Source organism: Engystomops pustulosus, chromosome 7 (assembly GCF_040894005.1).
Source record: "Engystomops pustulosus chromosome 7, aEngPut4.maternal, whole genome shotgun sequence".
Lineage (NCBI taxonomy): Eukaryota > Metazoa > Chordata > Amphibia > Anura > Leptodactylidae > Engystomops > Engystomops pustulosus.
The window spans coordinates 13,960,564-13,978,893 of NC_092417.1; the positions used below are offsets into that span (position 1 = coordinate 13,960,564).

General features: G+C 46.2%; 1 protein-coding gene across 2 annotated transcripts; it reads right to left on the reverse strand.

Annotated features, from left to right (window-relative positions):
- Positions 1-936: 936 nt before the first annotated feature.
- Positions 937-18,129, reverse strand: LOC140068658 (CD48 antigen-like). 2 transcript variants are annotated; one of them, XM_072114044.1, is made up of 4 exons: positions 18,035-18,129; positions 11,252-11,578; positions 8,748-9,005; positions 937-2,047 (listed from the first exon to the last, which is right to left on the reverse strand). In XM_072114044.1, exons 1-4 carry the CDS (start codon positions 18,075-18,077, stop codon positions 1,875-1,877), a joined length of 801 nt encoding a protein of 266 aa, XP_071970145.1. In that variant the 5' UTR covers positions 18,078-18,129; the 3' UTR covers positions 937-1,874. The 2 variants fall into 2 exon arrangements, with proteins under 2 accessions (XP_071970145.1, XP_071970144.1); XM_072114043.1 differs by having other exon boundaries at positions 8,739-9,005.
- Between the last annotated feature and the right edge of the window lie 201 nt (positions 18,130-18,330).

Consider the following 18,330-nt stretch of genomic DNA (forward strand, 5'->3'; position numbering starts at 1 on the left):
TCAGTAGTCCTTGGTGTATGTCTGAAGTTCTTGGTCACTAATCCTTGGTGTATGTCTGAAGTTCTTCTTCAGTAGTCCTTGGTGTATGTCTGAAGTTCTTGGTCACTAATCCTTGGTGTATGTCTGAAGTTCTTGGTCAGTAGTCCTTGGTGTATGTCTGAAGTTCTTGGTCAGTAGTCCTTGGTGTATGTCTGAAGTTCTTGGTCAGTAGTCCTTGGTGTATGCCTGAAGTTCTTGGTCACTAATCCTTGGTGTATGTCTGAAGTTCTTGGTCACTAATCCTTGGTGTATGTCTGAAGTTCTTGGTCAGTAGTCCTTGGTGTATGTCTGAAGTTCTTGGTCAGTAGTCCTTGGTGTATGTCTGAAGTTCTTGGTCAGTAGTCCTTGGTGTATGTCTGAAGTTCTTGGTCACTAATCCTTGGTGTATGTCTGAAGTTCTTCTTCAGTAGTCCTTGGTGTATGTCTGAAGTTCTTGGTCACTAATCCTTGGTGTATGTCTGAAGTTCTTGGTCACTAATCCTTGGTGTATGTCTGAAGTTCTTCGTCAGTAGACCTTGGTGTATGTCTGAAGTTCTTGGTCAGTAGTCCTTGGTGTATGTCTGAAGTTCTTGGTCAGTAGTCCTTGGTGTATGTCTGAAGTTCTTGGTCAGTAGTCCGTGGTGTATGTCTGAAGTTCTTGGTCAGTAGTCCTTGGTGTATGTCTGAAGTTCTTGGTCAGTAGACCTTGGTGTATGTCTGAAGTTCTTGGTCAGTAGTCCTTGGTGTATGTCTGAAGTTCTTGGTCAGTAGTCCTTGGTGTATGTCTGAAGTTCTTGGTCAGTAGTCCTTGGTGTATGTCTGAAGTTCTTGGTCAGGAGTCCTTGGTGTATGTCTGAAGTTCTTGGTCAGGAGTCCTTGGTGTATGTCTGAATTTCTTCTTCAGTAGTCCTTGGGGGATGTCTGAAGTTCTTGGTCAGTAGTCCTTGGTGTATGTCTGAAGTTCTTGGTCAGTAGTCCTTGGTGTATGTCTGAAGTTCTTGTTCAGTAGTCCTTGGTGTATGTCTGAAGTTCTTGGTCAGGAGTCCTTGGTGTATGTCTGAAGTTCTTGGTCAGTTGCCCTTGGTGTATGTCTGAGGTTCTTGGTCAGTAGTCCTTGGTGTATGTCTGAAGTTCTTGGTCAGGAGTCCTTGGTGTATGTCTGAAGTTCTTCTTCAGTAGTCCTTGGGGTATGTCTGAAGTTCTTGGTCAGGAGTCCTTGGTGTATGTCTGAAGTTCTTGGTCAGGAGTCCTTGGTGTATGTCTGAAGTTCTTGGTAGGAGTCCTTGGTGTATGTCTGAAGTTCTTCTTCAGTAGTCCTTGGGGGATGTCTGAGGTTCTTGGTCAGGAGTCCTTGGTGTATGTCTGAAGTTCTTGGTCAGTAGTCCTTGGTGTATGCCTGAGGTTCTTGGTCAGTAGTCCTTGGTGTATGTCTGAAGTTCTTCTTCAGTAGTCCTTGGTGTATGTCTGAAGTTCATCTTCAGTAGTCCTTGGGGATGTCTGAAGTTCTTGGTCAGGAGTCCATGGTGTATGTCTGAAGTTCTTGGTCAGGAGTCCTTGGTGTATGTCTGAAGTTCTTGGTCAGGAGTCCTTGGTGTATGTCTGAAGTTCTTGGTAGGAGTCCTTGGTGTATGTCTGAAGTTCTTCTTTAGTAGTCCTTGGGGGATGTCTGAAGTTCTTGGTCAGGAGTCCTTGGTGTATGTCTGAAGTTCTTGGTCAGTAGTCCTTGGTGTATGCCTGAGGTTCTTGTTCAGGAGTCCTTGGAGTATGTCTATAGGTCTATCCATCAAGGAATCCTTGTTCGGTACATGACCTGTAGAACCTACAACTTCTGCTCCAGATGTGACACTGGAGAACCTTTATCTGTCGTCTACTGATGACACCTTCTCCATCTCTGTTTTCATGTGATGAGCAAATATGAAGCACATAATTATGAATACACAAGCGCTCAGCTTCAGTCTGATGATGTTCAGTCTTCTGGAGTCTTCTGGTCTCTGGAAGACTCTGGAGTCTTCTGGTTTCTGTTGCCTCTCTGAAATGAGCCAAAATACAATTCTAAAAATTGTTGCTCCTCAAGATGAGTATTAACCAGACTGAGGCACTAAATGTTCAGAGAGCTGGTTGTAAAACAGAATAATAATCCAATCTATAAACCCTTAGAAATGAAATCTTTTCTACTTCCTTAGGAATCAGTATGTGAATGAGATTAGGTAATGTTCATAGTCTGTTTATAGGAATTGGACCCCAACCAAATGCTAACAACCCTCAAAGACCTCAGAATCCCACCTTAAATGGAAGATATCACCAGCAGTGGACCTTGGGGCTTAACTTGAAGCTGATGGGCCCCAGTGTTCCCAACTATAATCATACCTCCCAACATTTGTGAAAGGGAAAGAGGAACAACATCGATCCCCCATAAGCCACACCCCCAATCACTCCCTGGCCACGCCCCAATTTTTTAACCATATTATAATAATAAAAAACATTTTCTCAATGTTAACTTTTTTTTAACCTGATTGGGATTTGAACCTAGAACCTGCAGAGTCCATGTGCCATTTTAACACTGCGCCCCTAACCTCTGAGCCATGATCTCAGGGATTATCTAGCTGAGGATTTCTGGTAACTAAGAACTGTTATCTGCTACTGTTACACTGTGACACAGATTTAATGCACTGATATATATATAGAGAGGGATCTTCTCAGAGATTATTATTGTAATTATTTTTACTATTATTATTATTATTATTGAGATGATTATTATTATTTTTACTATTATTAATAATCGTCTCCATAATAATAAAAATAATAAAATTTATAATAATAATAATTGTCTCAATAATTACAATAAGAATCTCTGAGAAGATCCCTCTCTATATATCAGGGCATTAAGTCTGTGTCACAGTGTAACAGCCGCAGTGACAGTTCTTAGTTACCAAAAATCCTCAGCTAGACAATCCCTGGTCTCATAGATCAGTGGGTAGAGGCTCCTATCTCTATTGCAGATTGTCTAGGGTTTGAATCCCAGACTGGGAAAGAAGTTATTTAATTAAATGAAGAGCTTGTGTCTGGGGAAGCCCTAGGAGACCATATATGGACTGATGGTGATCTGAACCTGATGACGTGGTCTCTGCTCTCCGCTAACCCGACACTTCTCTCAAAAGGATTCTGATGTCTGTAGAAGCCATTCAGTACTATGAGTTCAGGCTATGAAAGTATTTACTATGTGGGACACAGAGCCGGGATATGGGACCTGGGGGGGAAAATCCGTGACAATCTACCAGCTGCCCGTGACGTGGGGCAGAGGTAAGAAAAACGTGACTGTCCCGGCAAAACCGGGACGGTTGGGAGCTATGCTATAATGCCTGCTTATGTTTATAGTACTAGTCTTCTCACATGGGAAATAGCTTGAACGAGAGGGCATGATTGACTCACCAGGAAACGACAATTGGGGGTAAGACAATGAACTGTAATGCTCAATGCCAGTCGGCTGTACCCAAAGCCAATTGTTATTATTATTTGGCTGAGAGTGTACAAAGAAAAAGGGATCCATATAATTGAATAGAGAAGTTGGGGCAGGACACATATATTTTATTGTGTAGTGGAAAATGAAGGGTATTAGTGGAATTTTTGTGTATTTTTTTTCTGCTTAATATATAAAAATGTTGGAATTTTTTTCTCCTGCCAGCTGTGTAAGTAGTTACTCCAGAGCAGGAAGCAGCTGCTTCCTCCAATCACTGTCCACAAGCCTCAAGCCCTCTATAATATGTCATCACTATTACTGTCCTGCACTAGTTACAGTGTTTTACAAAAATCTTTATATAGATTTTTGTGCTCTGCCCCCTGCTGGTGTGATGAGGAGGGGATCCATTACATAGGACCGTCATAACCCCTATAAATGATAGTATACACTGCCACCTGCTGGTGTGATGATGTGGGAGCAATGGCATAGGACAGTCACCCCTAGTAGTGATAGGAGGACACTGTCCCCTGCTGGTGTGATGATGTGGGGAGCCATGGTATAGGACAGTCACCACTAGTAAAGATAGGAGGACACTGCCCCCTGCTGGTGTGATGATATGAGAGCCTTGGTATAAGAAAGTCACCCCTAGTAGTGATAGGAGGACACTGCCCCCTGCTGGTGTGATGATGTGGGGAGCCATGGTATAGGACAGTCACCACTTGTAGTGATTGGAGGACACTGCCACCTGCTGGTGTGATGATCTGGGAGCAATGGCATAGGACAGTCACCCCTAGTAGTGATAGGAGGACGCTGCCCCCTGCTGGTGTGATGATGTGGGAGCCTTGGTATAAGACAGTCACCCCTAGTAGTGATAGGAGGACACTGCCCCCTGCTGGTGGGATGATGTGGGGAGCCATGGTATAGGACAGTCACCCCTAGTAGTGATAGGAGGACACTGTCCCCTGCTGGTGTGATGATGTGGGGAGCCATGGTATAGGACACTCACCACTAGTAAAGATAGGAGGACACTGCCCCCTGCTGGTGTGATGATATGAGAGCCTTGGTATAAGAAAGTCACCCCTAGTAGTGATAGGAGGACACTGCCCCCTGCTGGTGTGATGATGTGGGGAGCCATGGTATAGGACAGTCACCACTAGTAGTGATTGGAGGACACTGCCACCTGCTGGTGTGATGATCTGGGAGCAATGGCATAGGACAGTCACCCCTAGTAGTGATAGGAGGACGCTGCCCCCTGCTGGTGTGATGATGTGGGAGCCTTGGTATAAGACAGTCACCCCTAGTAGTGATAGGAGGACACTGCCCCCTGCTGGTGGGATGATGTGGGAGCCATGGTATAGGACAGTCACCACTAGTAGTGATAGGAGGACACTGCCACCTGCTGGTGTGTTGATGTGGGAGCAATGGCATAGGACAGTCACCCCTAGAAGTGATAGGAGGACACTGCCCCCTGCTGGTGTAATGATGGTTGTTACATGGTATACGATAGTCACTCCTAGTAGTGATAGGAGGACACACTGCCCCCTGCTGGTGTGATGATGGTTGTTACATGGTATACGATATGTCACTCCTAGTAGTGATAGGAGGACACACTGCTCCCTGCTGGTGTGATGATGTGGGGATCCATGGCATAGGACAGTCACCCCAAGTAGTGATAGGAGGACACACTGCCCCCTGCTGGTGTGATGATGTGGGGAGCCATAGCATAGGACAGTCACCCCTAGCAGTGAAAGGAGGACACACTGCCCCCTGCTGGTGTGATGATGTGGGGGCCATGGTATAGGACAGTCACCCCTAGCAGTGATAGGAGGACACTGCCCCCTGCTGGTGTGATGATGTGGGAGCAATGGCATAGGACAGTCACCCCTAGAAGTGATAGGAGGACACTGCCCCCTGCTGGTGTAATGATGGTTGTTACATGGTATACGATAGTCACTCCTAGTAGTGATAGGAGGACACACTGCCCCCTGCTGGTGTGATGATGGTTGTTACATGGTATACGATATGTCACTCCTAGTAGTGATAGGAGGACACACTGCTCCCTGCTGGTGTGATGATGTGGGGATCCATGGCATAGGACAGTCACCCCAAGTAGTGATAGGAGGACACACTGCCCCCTGCTGGTGTGATGATGTGGGGAGCCATAGCATAGGACAGTCACCCCTAGCAGTGAAAGGAGGACACACTGCCCCCTGCTGGTGTGATGATGTGGGATCCATGGTATAGGACAGTCACCCCTAGCAGTGATAGGAGGACACTGCCCCCTGCTGGTGTGATGATGTGGGAGCAATGGCATAGGACAGTCACCCCTAGAAGTGATAGGAGGACACTGCCCCCTGCTGGTGTAATGATGGTTGTTACATGGTATACGATAGTCACTCCTAGTAGTGATAGGAGGACACACTGCCCCCTGCTGGTGTGATGATGGTTGTTACATGGTATACGATATGTCACTCCTAGTAGTGATAGGAGGACACACTGCTCCCTGCTGGTGTGATGATGTGGGGATCCATGGCATAGGACAGTCACCCCAAGTAGTGATTGGAGGACACACTGCCCCCTGCTGGTGTGATGATGTGGGGAGCCATAGCATAGGACAGTCACCCCTAGCAGTGAAAGGAGGACACACTGCCCCCTGCTGGTGTGATGATGTGGGATCCATGGCATAGGACAGTCACCCCAAGTAGTAATAGGAGGACACACGGCCCCCTGCTGGTGTGATGATGTGAGGGCCATGGTATAGGACAGTCACCCCTAGTAGTAATAGGAGGACACACTGCCCCCTGCTGGTGTGATGATGTGTGGAGAAATGGTATAGGACTGTCACCACTATTAGTGATAGGAGGACACACTGCCCCCTGCTGGTGTGATGATGTGTGGAGCCTTGGTATTGGACAGTCACTACTATTAGTGATAGGAGGACACACTGCCCCCTGCTGGTGTGATGATGTGGGGATCCATGGCATAGGACAGTCACCCCAAGTAGTAATAGGAGGACACACTGCCCCCTGCTGGTGTGATGATGTGTGGAGAAATGGTATAGGACTGTCACCACTATTAGTGATAGGAGGACACACTGCCCCCTGCTGGTGTGATGATGTGTGGAGCCTTGGTATAGGACAGTCACTACTATTAGTGATAGGAGGACACACTGCCCCCTGCTGGTGTGATGATGTGGGGGGCCATGGTATAGGACAGTAACCCCTATACATGATAGTACACATTGGGGCTCATTTACTAAGGGCTCCACGGCCACACTTTCGTCGGGTTTCCCGAATTTTTCTGTTTTTCGCACGTGCCGGCTTTAACGCGACAGAAATCGGGGGCGTGGTCATCGGAAAACCCGACAGATTCGGAAAACCCACGGAATTTAAAAAACGAAATGTGTCGCAACATCAAGCACTTACATGCACCGAGACGAAGAAAGTGAACTCCGGTGGACCTCGGCGCAGCAGCGACACCTACTGGATATCGGGCGCACGACCTTGGTGAATCCCGGCAGACCCGAATCCACGTCGGAGAACGCGCCGCTGGATCGTGATTGGAACGGGTAAGTAAATCTGCCCCATTGCTTCCTGCTGGTGTGATGATGTGGGGAGCCATGACATAGAACATTCACACCTTAAAGTGATAGGAGGACACACTGCCCCCTGCTGGTGTGATGATGTGGGGATCCATTACATAGGACAGTTATCACCACTATAAATGATAGTACACTGCCCCCAACTGGTGTGATGATTTCATGACCGGGATTCAAGCTGCAGGATAATTCTTTCCTGCACAGAAAGTTGTACTCATTGGGCCACATTTATCAAAAACAGTACAGTGTGTACTATGTGCGGTGTGTACTATGTGCAGTGTGTACTAAGTGCAGTGTGTACTGTACTAGGTGCAGGGTGTGTACTAGGTGCAGGGTGTACTATGTGCAGTGTGTGTACTATGTGCAGTGTGTGTACTAGGTGCAGTGTGTACTATGTGCAGTGTGTGTACTATGGCAGTGTGTACTAGGTGCAGGGTGTGTACTATGTGCAGTGTCCTGTGTAGTGTGCACGGTGTGTAAAATGTGCAGGTTGTGTAGTATGTGCAGTGTGTGTACTAGGTGCAGGGTGTGTACTATGTGCAGGGTGTGTACTATGTGCAGGGTGTGTACAATGTGCAGGGTGTGTAAAATGTGCAGGGTGTGTACTATGTGCAGGGTGTGTACAATGTGCAGGGTGTACAATGTGCAGGGTGTGTACTATTTGAAGTGTGTGTACTATGTGCAGTGTGTACTATGTGCAGGGTGTGTACTATGTGCAGGGTGTGTACTATGTGCAGGGTGTGTACTAGGTGCAGGGTGTGTACTAGGTGCAGGGTGTGTACAATGTGCAGGGTGTACTATGTGCAGGGTGTGTACTAGGTGCAGGGTGTGTACTATGTGCAGGGTGTGTACTATGTGCAGGGTGTGTACAATGTGCAGGGTGTACAATGTGCAGGGTGTGTACTATTTGAAGTGTTTGTACTATGTGCAGTGTGTACTATGTGCAGGGTGTGTACTATGTGCAGGGTGTGTACTATGTGCAGGGTGTGTACTATGTGCAGGGTGTGTACTAGGTGCAGGGTGTGTACAATGTGCAGGGTGTACTATGTGCAGGGTGTACTATGTGCAGAGTGTACTATGTGAAGTGTGTGTACTATGTGCAGTGTGTGTACTATGTGCAGTGTGTGTACTATGTGCAGTGTGTGTACTATTTGCAGTGTGTACTAGGTGCAGTGTGTACTCTACTATGTGCAGGGTGTACTATGTGCAGTGTCCTGTGTAGTGTGCACGGTGTGTAAAATGTGCTGTGTGTACTATGTGCAGTGTCCTGTGTAGTGTGCAGGGTGTGTAATATGTGCAGTGTGTGTACTATGTGCAGTGTAGTGTGCAGGGTGTGTAATATGTGCAGTGTAGTGTGTAGTGTGCAGGGTGTGTAATATGTGCAGTGTGTGTACTATGTGCAGGGTGTGTACTTTGTGCAGGGTGTGTACTATGTGCAGGGTGTGTTCTATGTGTAGTGTGTACTATGTGTAGTGTGTACTATGTGCAGGGTGTGTACTATGTGTAGTGTGTACTATGTGCAGTGTGTGTACTATGTGCAGGGTGTGTACTATGTGCAGGGTGTGTACTATGTGTAGTGTGTACTACACAACTAGAACAGTTCAACCTTCAGACACTTCTGATAAGTCTCCCCCTGTGTATCTGTCCTACCAGTATAATGATTACCTGCGTCACCTCTCCTGCAGTGTTCCCATGCGGTGACAGACTTGGAGGCGCTGGTGGCCCGGTTCCATGCTGTACACGTGTAGATGACGTCTGGATCCGGATTTTGTACGTATATCACACTATTGGTCACATTTCTATAGATTCCTGTGGACCTCTCCCAGGTTATGGCCACATCTGATCCCCTCGCGCTGCAGCGGAAGGTCACGTTACACTTCTCATGGCTGAAAACCTCATATTCTATCTCAATGTCATCATCTGACAGCGATTCTGTAAGGAAATAGTAGAATCCGGGTTTTACTCATTTAACAGATAAGAAAATCCTATTTATAATCATTCATTCATCAATTATTAATTGCAGGATGCAGCTCAGCTTCAGACGGCTGCAGTAAAGGCAGAGACAATGGGGCAGATTTACTTACCCGGCCCATTCGCGATCCAGCGGCGCGTTCTCTGCGGTGGATTCGGGTCCGGACGGGATTCATTAAGGTAGTTCCTCCGTCGTCCACCAGGTGACGCTGCTGCGCTGAAAAGCATCGGAACGCGCTGGAGTTCACCAAGCAGGGCTGAGTGAAGGTAAGTGCAAGCTCCGCGACAGATTTTTTAAAAAAATGTGGCGGTTTTTCCGAATCCGTCGGGTTTTCTTTCGGCCACGCCCCCCAATTTCTGTCGCGTGCATGCCAGCGCCGATGAGCCACAATCCGATCGCGTGCGCCAAAATCCCGGGGAAATTCAGGGGAAATCGGCACAAATCGGAAATATTTGTGTAACACGCCGGGAAAACGCAAATCGGGCCCTTAGTAAATGACCCCCACTCTGTTCTGGGCAGTAGGTCGGTTCAGATATGACAGATACAAACTTTGTAGTGATAAAGTATATCATTTACATATTTTACGTTATTTATAGATGGTTGATGCTTTACCATTTAATGTTGTAGTCATAGTATCATAGCTTATATATTTGAAACACATCCATCAAGTTTAACCAAGGAAGGGAAGGGATTGGATGAGGAAGGGATTTAGGGGAAACAATTCTATATAACATAACCATCAATGTTATTTAGGTGTAAAAAGGCATCTAGACCCTTCTTGAAGCTCTCTGCTGTCCCTGCTGTGACCAGCGCCTGAGCTCGGCTATTCCACAGATTGACAGTTCTCATAGTAAAAAAGCCATTTCGCCTCCGGTGATTAAACCTTGTTTTCTCCAGATGGAGACAGTGCCCCCTCGTCTTTTGATTTGAGTCATAGATAATAATTAGGAGTTTGTTACCTGTGTTGTTTGTATGATTTTTATATTATTTTTTATCAATTTATTATTGGAATTATTATAATTATTTTTCTTATTTATTACATTTATTTTGTACTCAAATATGTATAAAACATAGAAAAATTTTAAATACATTACTGATTGTGGAAAAAAAAAATGAAAAAAATTAAGGGAGCTTTACTTTTTTGGTTTCACAGTCATGGATTACAATATTGTTGGTTTGGGTGGTAGCCAGAGGCCCAAGACTTCTAGGGGGCCCATGGCCACCCAAACCACCCCACCACATTTTATACTCAGAAGGACCTTCACCCATGAAATTCTCATACATCAATTTACAGGAGCCATTTCAGGGCCTTTGAAGGTTCTCCAAAGGTTCTGAAACTGTGATTGAAAAGCAGCAAAATAGACACATCCTCCATTCCCCATCAATTTTATCACAATTGTCTCAAAAATTTGTACCAATTACCCCAAAGTGGGGAGAAAAATCCCTGCTAATTCCAACATGGTAGTCAGAAAAAATTCCTGGATCAAGGTCCTACTAAACAGAATTTAGTTCCCATGCCCTGATTGGGCAGTAGATATGTAGAACAAAAGCACCTGCAGTTCTCTTAGCAGCAGTTCTCCGATCCCATCAGACCAGAAGTGATGATATCATGTACATGTGTGATGTAGGACCAAATGCATTTGTCGTGTGATCACTGGTAGACGTCGTAGACTTCCCTCTATGTAGTTAAGAACCTGTAGACCCCCATCTAAGTGGTGACCTAGATAATATGGCTTCCCTTTATATGTAGATCCTAGAAGTTGTAGGACATCCAGGTGATGTTCCTGGTAGTGGTAGAACCCGCCTTTATATTGTGTCCCTAGTAGTGGTAGGACCCAAGACTAGTTATTGTTGGACCTTCTTCTGAGTGGTGACCCCATTGTAGGATTTCCTTCTGTGTGATGACTTCTGGCACTTGTAGACCTTCCTGTATCTCAGGACACTTAGACACAATTGATCACAATGATGACATTATCACTTCGGATCCTACAGAACCAGCAGTGTGGATCACCAGCACTAGAACCAGATGGCCTACCCAAGAGGTAAGTATAAGCTTTTACCTAACTGTTTGTAAAATTTTTCGAGAGGAAAGCAAGTCCAATTTCATCCTGGGGATGACCAAGCCCAACCTCACAAGGTTTTTAGATATTTTTATATCTATTGAACGGTTTTTATGTTTCTCCATAAATCAACTTTTTTTTCCTACCATATACTTGGAGGTCATAGGTCACTGCACACAGCTCCACTTTTCCTGGTATGATTCTCAAGGTGCTTGCTCTATAGGTTCCTTGGTCTTCTCTGGACACGTTGTTCATGAGCAGAGATCCGTCCTCCATGCTGTAAACCTTTCCCTGGTATCGATGATCACGAATGTTTATCGCCTTCCCAGATTTGGTGGTGGCAAAATGATTTCCAGAGATGAACCAAGTGATGTCACCAGTGATGCCTCCTAGATCCACCTGAAGTAGGACATCATGGCCTTCAGAGCCTACGACGTGGTTCCTCTTTCTGCAGGATCCTTCACATAATATACCTGAACATTCAATAAAAACAGGTTAATCAAACTGTGGAGCTGAACTCATCTTATAGACACCGGGTGCCAAATGTGTCCTAAAGTTGTGTCGGTGATCATACAGTCAGACTGCTAATTTTGGGCACTTAGGACCTGTCATCAGAAAGTGACCTACAAAACCACTACCAGTACTGTAAGCAATTTCACCCTTTCCGGATCACGTTCGTTTTAGTGAGTATTGTGGGATCATCCAGAAAATCAACTTTGAAGGGATATGGAAATTTGCATAAAATTTGTATAAAACTCAGAGGATCTTCTCACCTCAGAACCTACGGAAATTGACCCAAGGACATCTGTAGACATGCTCGCCTACAGTGAAGAACACTTGGAGGCTGGAGATTTTGAATTCAGCTCTAAGGACTCCATCTCCAATTATTTTAAAGTCATTTTTAATTTTTTTTTTTTTTTTGGGGGGGGGAGGGGTCATCTTGAGCTACTGAAAGGTGTTCATGGGAATGGTGGTTCACAGCAGCATAAAGAAGGCCCAGGAATTTCAAGGACCTTGTGGACAGTCTGTGGTGGTGGCCATGGCTCAAGCCTGGACCTTGGGTACTTGGACAACCTACTGTGTGAACAGGAGTGACTATGGGTGTCCCTACTGATCTCTAGAATCTCATGCAAATCCATTCCAATGCTTTATAAGGAGTCCAGCCCCTCAATGCAATCGGTGGGTCCTGAGTTGTCTGTTTGTCGGAGCCTAGTTTTTAATGCACTGGAGCCAGAGATTAAGAAATGTTTGAAAAAATACCCCACAAATCCTTAAAATACCTCGATCTCCCCATAAAGGATAAAAATTATATATATAATACAGCGAGTATGGAAAGTATTCAGACCCCTTTAAAATTTTCTCTCCTAGTTTCATTGCAGCCAATTGGGAACATCAAAAAAAGTCTTTTTTTTTGCTCAGTAATTTATACTCTGCTGCCATCTAGACAGAAAAAAATAGAAATATAGATATTTTTGCTAATTTATTAAACAGGAAAAATTAAAATATCACATGGTTATAAGTATTCAGCCCCCGGTGATAAGTATTCAGCCCCTGGTTATAAGTATTCAGCCCCTGGTGATAAGTATTCAGCCCCCCGGTGATAAGTATTCAGCCCCCGGTGATAAGTATTCAGCCCCCGGTGATAAGTATTCAGCCCCCGGTGATAAGTATTCAACCCCCGGTGATAAGTATTCAGTCCCCGGTGATACGTATTCAGCCCCCGGTGATAAGTATTCAGCCCCCGGTGATAAGTATTCAGCCCCCGGTGATAAGTATTCAGTCCCCGGTGATAAGTATTCAGCCCCCGGTGATAAGTATTCAGTCCCCAGTGATAAGTATTCAGCCCCCGGTGATAAGTATTCAGCCCCCGGTGGTAAGCATTCAGCCCCCGGTGGTAAGCATTCAGCCCCCGGTAATAAGCATTCAGCTCCCTGTGGTAAGCATTCATCTCCCGGTGGTAAGCATTCAGCCCCCGGTGATAAGCATTCAGCCCCCGGTGATAAGCATTCAGCCCCCGGTGATAAGCATTCAGCCCCCGGTGATAAGTACTCAGCCCCCGGTGATAAGTATTCAGCCCCCGGTGATAAGTATTCACCTCCTGGTGATAAGTATTCAGCCCCCGGTGGTAAGTATTCAGCTCCCGGTGGTAAGTATTCAGCTCCCGGTGATAAGTATTCAGCCCCCGGTGATAAGTATTCAGCCCCCGGTGATAAGTATTCAGCCCCCGGTGGTAAGCATTCAGCCCCCGGTGGTAAGCATTCAGCCCCCGGTGGTAAGCATTCAGCTCCCTGTGGTAAGCATTCAGCCCCCGGTGATAAGTATTCAGCCCCCGGTGATAAGTATTCAGCCCCCGGTGATAAGCATTCAGCTCCCGGTGATAAGCATTCAGCTCCCGGTGATAAGCATTCAGCTCCCGGTGGTAAGCATTCAGCCCCCGGTGGTAAGCATTCAGCTCCCGGTGATAAGTATTCAGCTCCCGGTGATAAGTATTCAGCTCCCGGTGATAAGTATTCAGCCCCCGGTAATAAGTATTCAGCCCCCGGTGATAAGTATTCAGCCCCCGGTGGTAAGCATTCAGCCCCCGGTGGTAAGCATTCAGCCCCCGGTGATAAGTATTCAGCTCCCGGTGATAAGTATTCAGCCCCCGGTGATAAGTATTCAGCCCCCGGTGATAAGTATTCAGCCCCCGGTGGTAAGTATTCAGCTCCCGGTGATAAGTATTCAGCCCCCGGTGGTAAGTATTCAGCTCCCGGTGATAAGTATTCAGCTCCCGGTGATAAGTATTCAGCTCCCGGTGATAAGTATTCAGCTCCTGGTGATAAGTATTCAGCTCCCGGTGATAAGTATTCAGCCCCCGGTGGTAAGTATTCAGCCCCCGGTGATAAGTATTCAGCCCCCGGTGGTAAGCATTCAGCCCCCGGTGGTAAGCATTCAGCCCCCGGTGGTAAGCATTCAGCTCCCGGTGGTAAGCATTCAGCTCTCGGTGGTAAGCATTCAGCTCCCGGTGGTAAGCATTCAGCCCCCGGTGATAAGCATTCAGCCCCCGGTGATAAGCATTCAGCCCCCGGTGATAAGCATTCAGCCCCCGGTGATAAGCATTCAGCTCCCGGTGGTAAGCATTCAGCCCCCGGTGGTAAGCATTCAGCCCCCGGTGATAAGTATTCAGCTCCCGGTGATAAGTATTCAGCCCCCGGTGATAAGTATTCAGCCCCCGGTGATAAGTATTCAGCCCCCGGTGGTAAGTATTCAGCCCCCGGTGATAAGTATTCAGCTCCCGGTGATAAGTATTCAGCTCCCGGTGATAAGTATTCAGCCCCCGGTGGTAAGTATTCAGCCCCCGGTGGTAAGTATTCAGCCCCTGGTGATAAGTATTCAGCCCCTGGTGATAAGTATTCAGCTCCCGGTGATAAGTATTCAGCCCCCGGTGGTAAGTATTCAGCCCCCGGTGGTAAGTATTCAGCCCCTGGTGATAAGTATTCAGCCCCCGGTGATAAGTATTCAGCCCCCGGTGATAAGTATTCAGCCCCCGGTGATGAGTATTCAGCCCCCGGTGATAAGTATTCAGCCCCTGGTGATAAGTATTCAGCTCCCGGTGATAAGTATTCAGCCCCCGGTGGTAAGTATTCAGCTCCCGGTGATAAGTATTCAGCTCCCGTTGATAAGTATTCAGCTCCCGGTGATAAGTATTCAGCCCCCGGTGGTAAGTATTCAGCTCCCGGTGATAAGTACTCAGCTCCCGTTGATAAGTACTCAGCCCCCGGTGATAAGTACTCAGCCCCCGGTGATAAGTATTCAGCTCCCGGTGATAAGTATTCAGCCCCCGGTGGTAAGTATTCAGCCCCCGGTGGTAAGTATTCAGCTCCCGGTGATAAGTATTCAGCTCCCGGTGATAAGTTTTCAGCCCCCGGTGGTAAGTATTCAGCTCCCGGTGATAAGTACTCAGCTCCCGGTGATAAGTACTCAGCCCCCGGTGATAAGTATTCAGCCCCCGGTGATAAGTATTCAGCTCCCGTTGATAAGTATTCGGCCCCCGGTGATAAGTATTCGGCCCCCGGTGATGAGTATTCTTTGCTCAGTGTTGAGCAGAAGCTTTGGAGCTGGTGCAGCCAGGAGCCTTCTTGGGAAGATGCAACAATCCACACCTGGATTTTGGGATCCTCCTTGCAGATCCACTCCAGTTTCCTCAGGTTGGATGGTGGACATTGGTGGAAGTCATTTTTAGGTCTCTCCAGAGATGCTCCATTGGGTTTAGGTCCGGGCTCTGGCTGGGCCAGTCAGGAATGGTCACGGAGATGTTCCGAAGTTATTTTAGCTGTGTGCTTAGGGTTATTGTCCTGACATTAGGGTCTAATGTCCAGAGCATTTGGAAGAAGTTCTCATCCAGGATATCTCGGTACTTGGCTGCTTTCATCTTTCCTTCCATTACTCCAAGTGGTCCTGCCCCCCCATATCATGATGCTGCCACCACCATATATCACTGCAGGGATTGTATTTGGCAGGTGATGAGCGGCGCCTGGTTTTCTCCACCAAAAAGTCCAATCTTCATCTCATCAGAGCAGAGAATCTCATTCCTCATAGTCCGGGTCCTTCATGTGTTGTGCACACTGTATGAGGCTTTCATATGTCAGACACTGAGGAGAAGCTTCCAGACTCTGCCATAAAGTCCCGACTGCTGGAGGCTGCAATGATAGGAGACTCCCATCTCCCTCCTGCATCTCTGGAGCTCAGCCGCAGGGATCATGGGGATCTTCTTTACCTCTCACCAAGGCTCTTTTTCCACTGCCAGGTGGCTGGATGGCCGGGTCGAGGAAGAGTTGTGGTCGTCCTAAACTTTTTCCATTTAAGGACATCATCAAGGATTGTAAACCAAGCACACTTACATTCTGGTGTTTACAAGAAAGGGCTTTTAAAATTATGCAAATTAGCTTAAAGGGCTCTGGCTCAATATGTATTATTGGAACCTGGAGCCCCTCAGACATGTTTACATATTTGTAAAGTACATAAGAAGCTCAAAGAAGAGCAGATCCTGACAGAAGTGGCACACATGAATATGTCAGTGTGCTTAGTTTACAATACTTAATCCTGGTTATGGAGGATTAGGAACCTTGAGTGCTGCAGAAATTCTTTTGTAACCTTGGCCAGATCTGTGCCTTGTCAAAATTCTGTTTCGGAGCTGTGAGGTCTGAGTACTTATTACCATGTGATATTTCAGTTTTTCTTGTTTAATAAATTTGCAAATGTATCTGCATGTCTGTTTTACTGTCAAGATGCAGTGAAGAGTGTACAAAAAAAGAACTTTTGTGATTATACCAATTGGCTGCAATAAAACAAAGAGTGAAAACTGTATAAGGGCCTGCATACTTTCCATACCTATAGTGTATATACATGTATAAGCTGATGAGTCAATAAAAAAATAAACTTACATACCTCCCGGCGCGGCTCCTCATCTGTCTTCTCCGCGATGCTCCTTTCACCGCGGCTCCTCTTCTGGCCATGCGCTCTGCCAGCTGCCGCACACTATCATGTGCCCGCTGATGACATCACAGAATGTGCCGGCTGGCAGAGCGCATGGCCGCGGCTCTGCCGGCTGTTTCTGCAGAATCAAGCAACGGGACCTCCCAAAGGGGAGTATGTAAGTTTATTTTTTTTAAATGCTGGGCAAACTGGGGGCCGGCTGTATACTAAAGGGGGCTGGCTGGCTACTAAAGGGGGCAGGCTACTAAAGGGGGCTGGCTGGCTAGTGAAAGGGGCTGGCTGTCTACTACAGGGGGCTGGCTGGCTTTATACTACAGGGGGCTGGCTGGCTGTATACTACAGGGGCTGGCTGTATACTAAAGGGGGCAGGCTACTAAAGGGGGCTGGCTGGCTAGTGAAAGGGGCTGGCTGTCTACTACAGGGGGCTGGCTGGCTGAATACTACAGGGAGCCAGTTGTATACTAAAGGGGGCTGGCTGGCTTTATACTACAGGGGGCTGGCTGGCTGTATACTACAGGGGCTGGCTGTATACTAAAGGGGGCTGGCTACTAAAGGGGGCTGGCTGGCTGTATACTACAGGGGGCTGGCTGTATACTACAGGGGGCTGGCTGGCTGTATACTACAGGGGGCTGGCTGGCTGTATACTAAAGTGGGCTGGCTGGCTGTATACTAAAGTGGGCTGGCTGACTGTATACTACAGGGGGCTGGCTGGCTGTATACTACAGGGGCTGGCTGTATACAACAGGGGGCTGGCTGTATACTGGGAGTCTGTGACCAATACATTTTCCACCCTGGGCTTATACTCAATTCAATAGGTTTTCCCAGTTTTTGGTGGTAAAATAGAGGTCTCGGCTTATACTCGGGTATATACGGTATATATTTTATAAACGTCATATATTAAATATTGAAATAATATAAACAATACAAAAATATCACACAATATTTCGGTACTAAAATCACAATCCCATTTTCGGCTTACCTTGCCTTCCAATAATAATAAAACAAATATACAAAAATTGTATGTAATGTAAAAATTGTACCATGTAAAACTGCTGCTGTCCATGCAAAAAACAAGCCCCCACAAAGGAGGTTATACAAAATACAAAGCAACTTTTTTTTTAAACAAAGCAACATAAAAACAAAATTGTAACGTCCCCATCCCCATAATGGCATAATAATAAACTTAACAAACTGATTATTGAAAATAAATAAAAACAAAATAAAAGCTGATTTTTCCCCTGTAATGTTTTAAAAAAATTCCTGTCCTATTCATTAATACATTGATTAGTGCCATTAAAAAGCTCAAAAACTAATATATTGGTCAAAAAACAAAAGAATCATTTTTATCTGGAAATTTTAAGCCTGAATAAAATAGTATAATACAGAACGTGCAGGATCCAGTTTTCAGATACAAACTTTGAACAAGTAATTTTTAAAATTTTAGGTAAACTCACACTTTAGGTAAATTCCCATTAGAATCCCCGGGAGGCAGATCATGGTCTCTGGTCACGTTGTCTTGTTTATTATGATCTTACTGAAAGCTGACAAGAAATTTCATACTGCAGAGTGACCTCCCGAAAGGGAACTTACTACTTTCTAACAAGTTACAAGATTTCTATGTATCATCTTCAGGCACAATATTTGCAGGTTCTACTAAAAGATTGGGGAGAGGAACAGACAGGGGCGAGATGACAATGTGATGGCTTTTGTCACATTTTATGAAGCGGCTGGTCAACTAAAATAGTGCAAA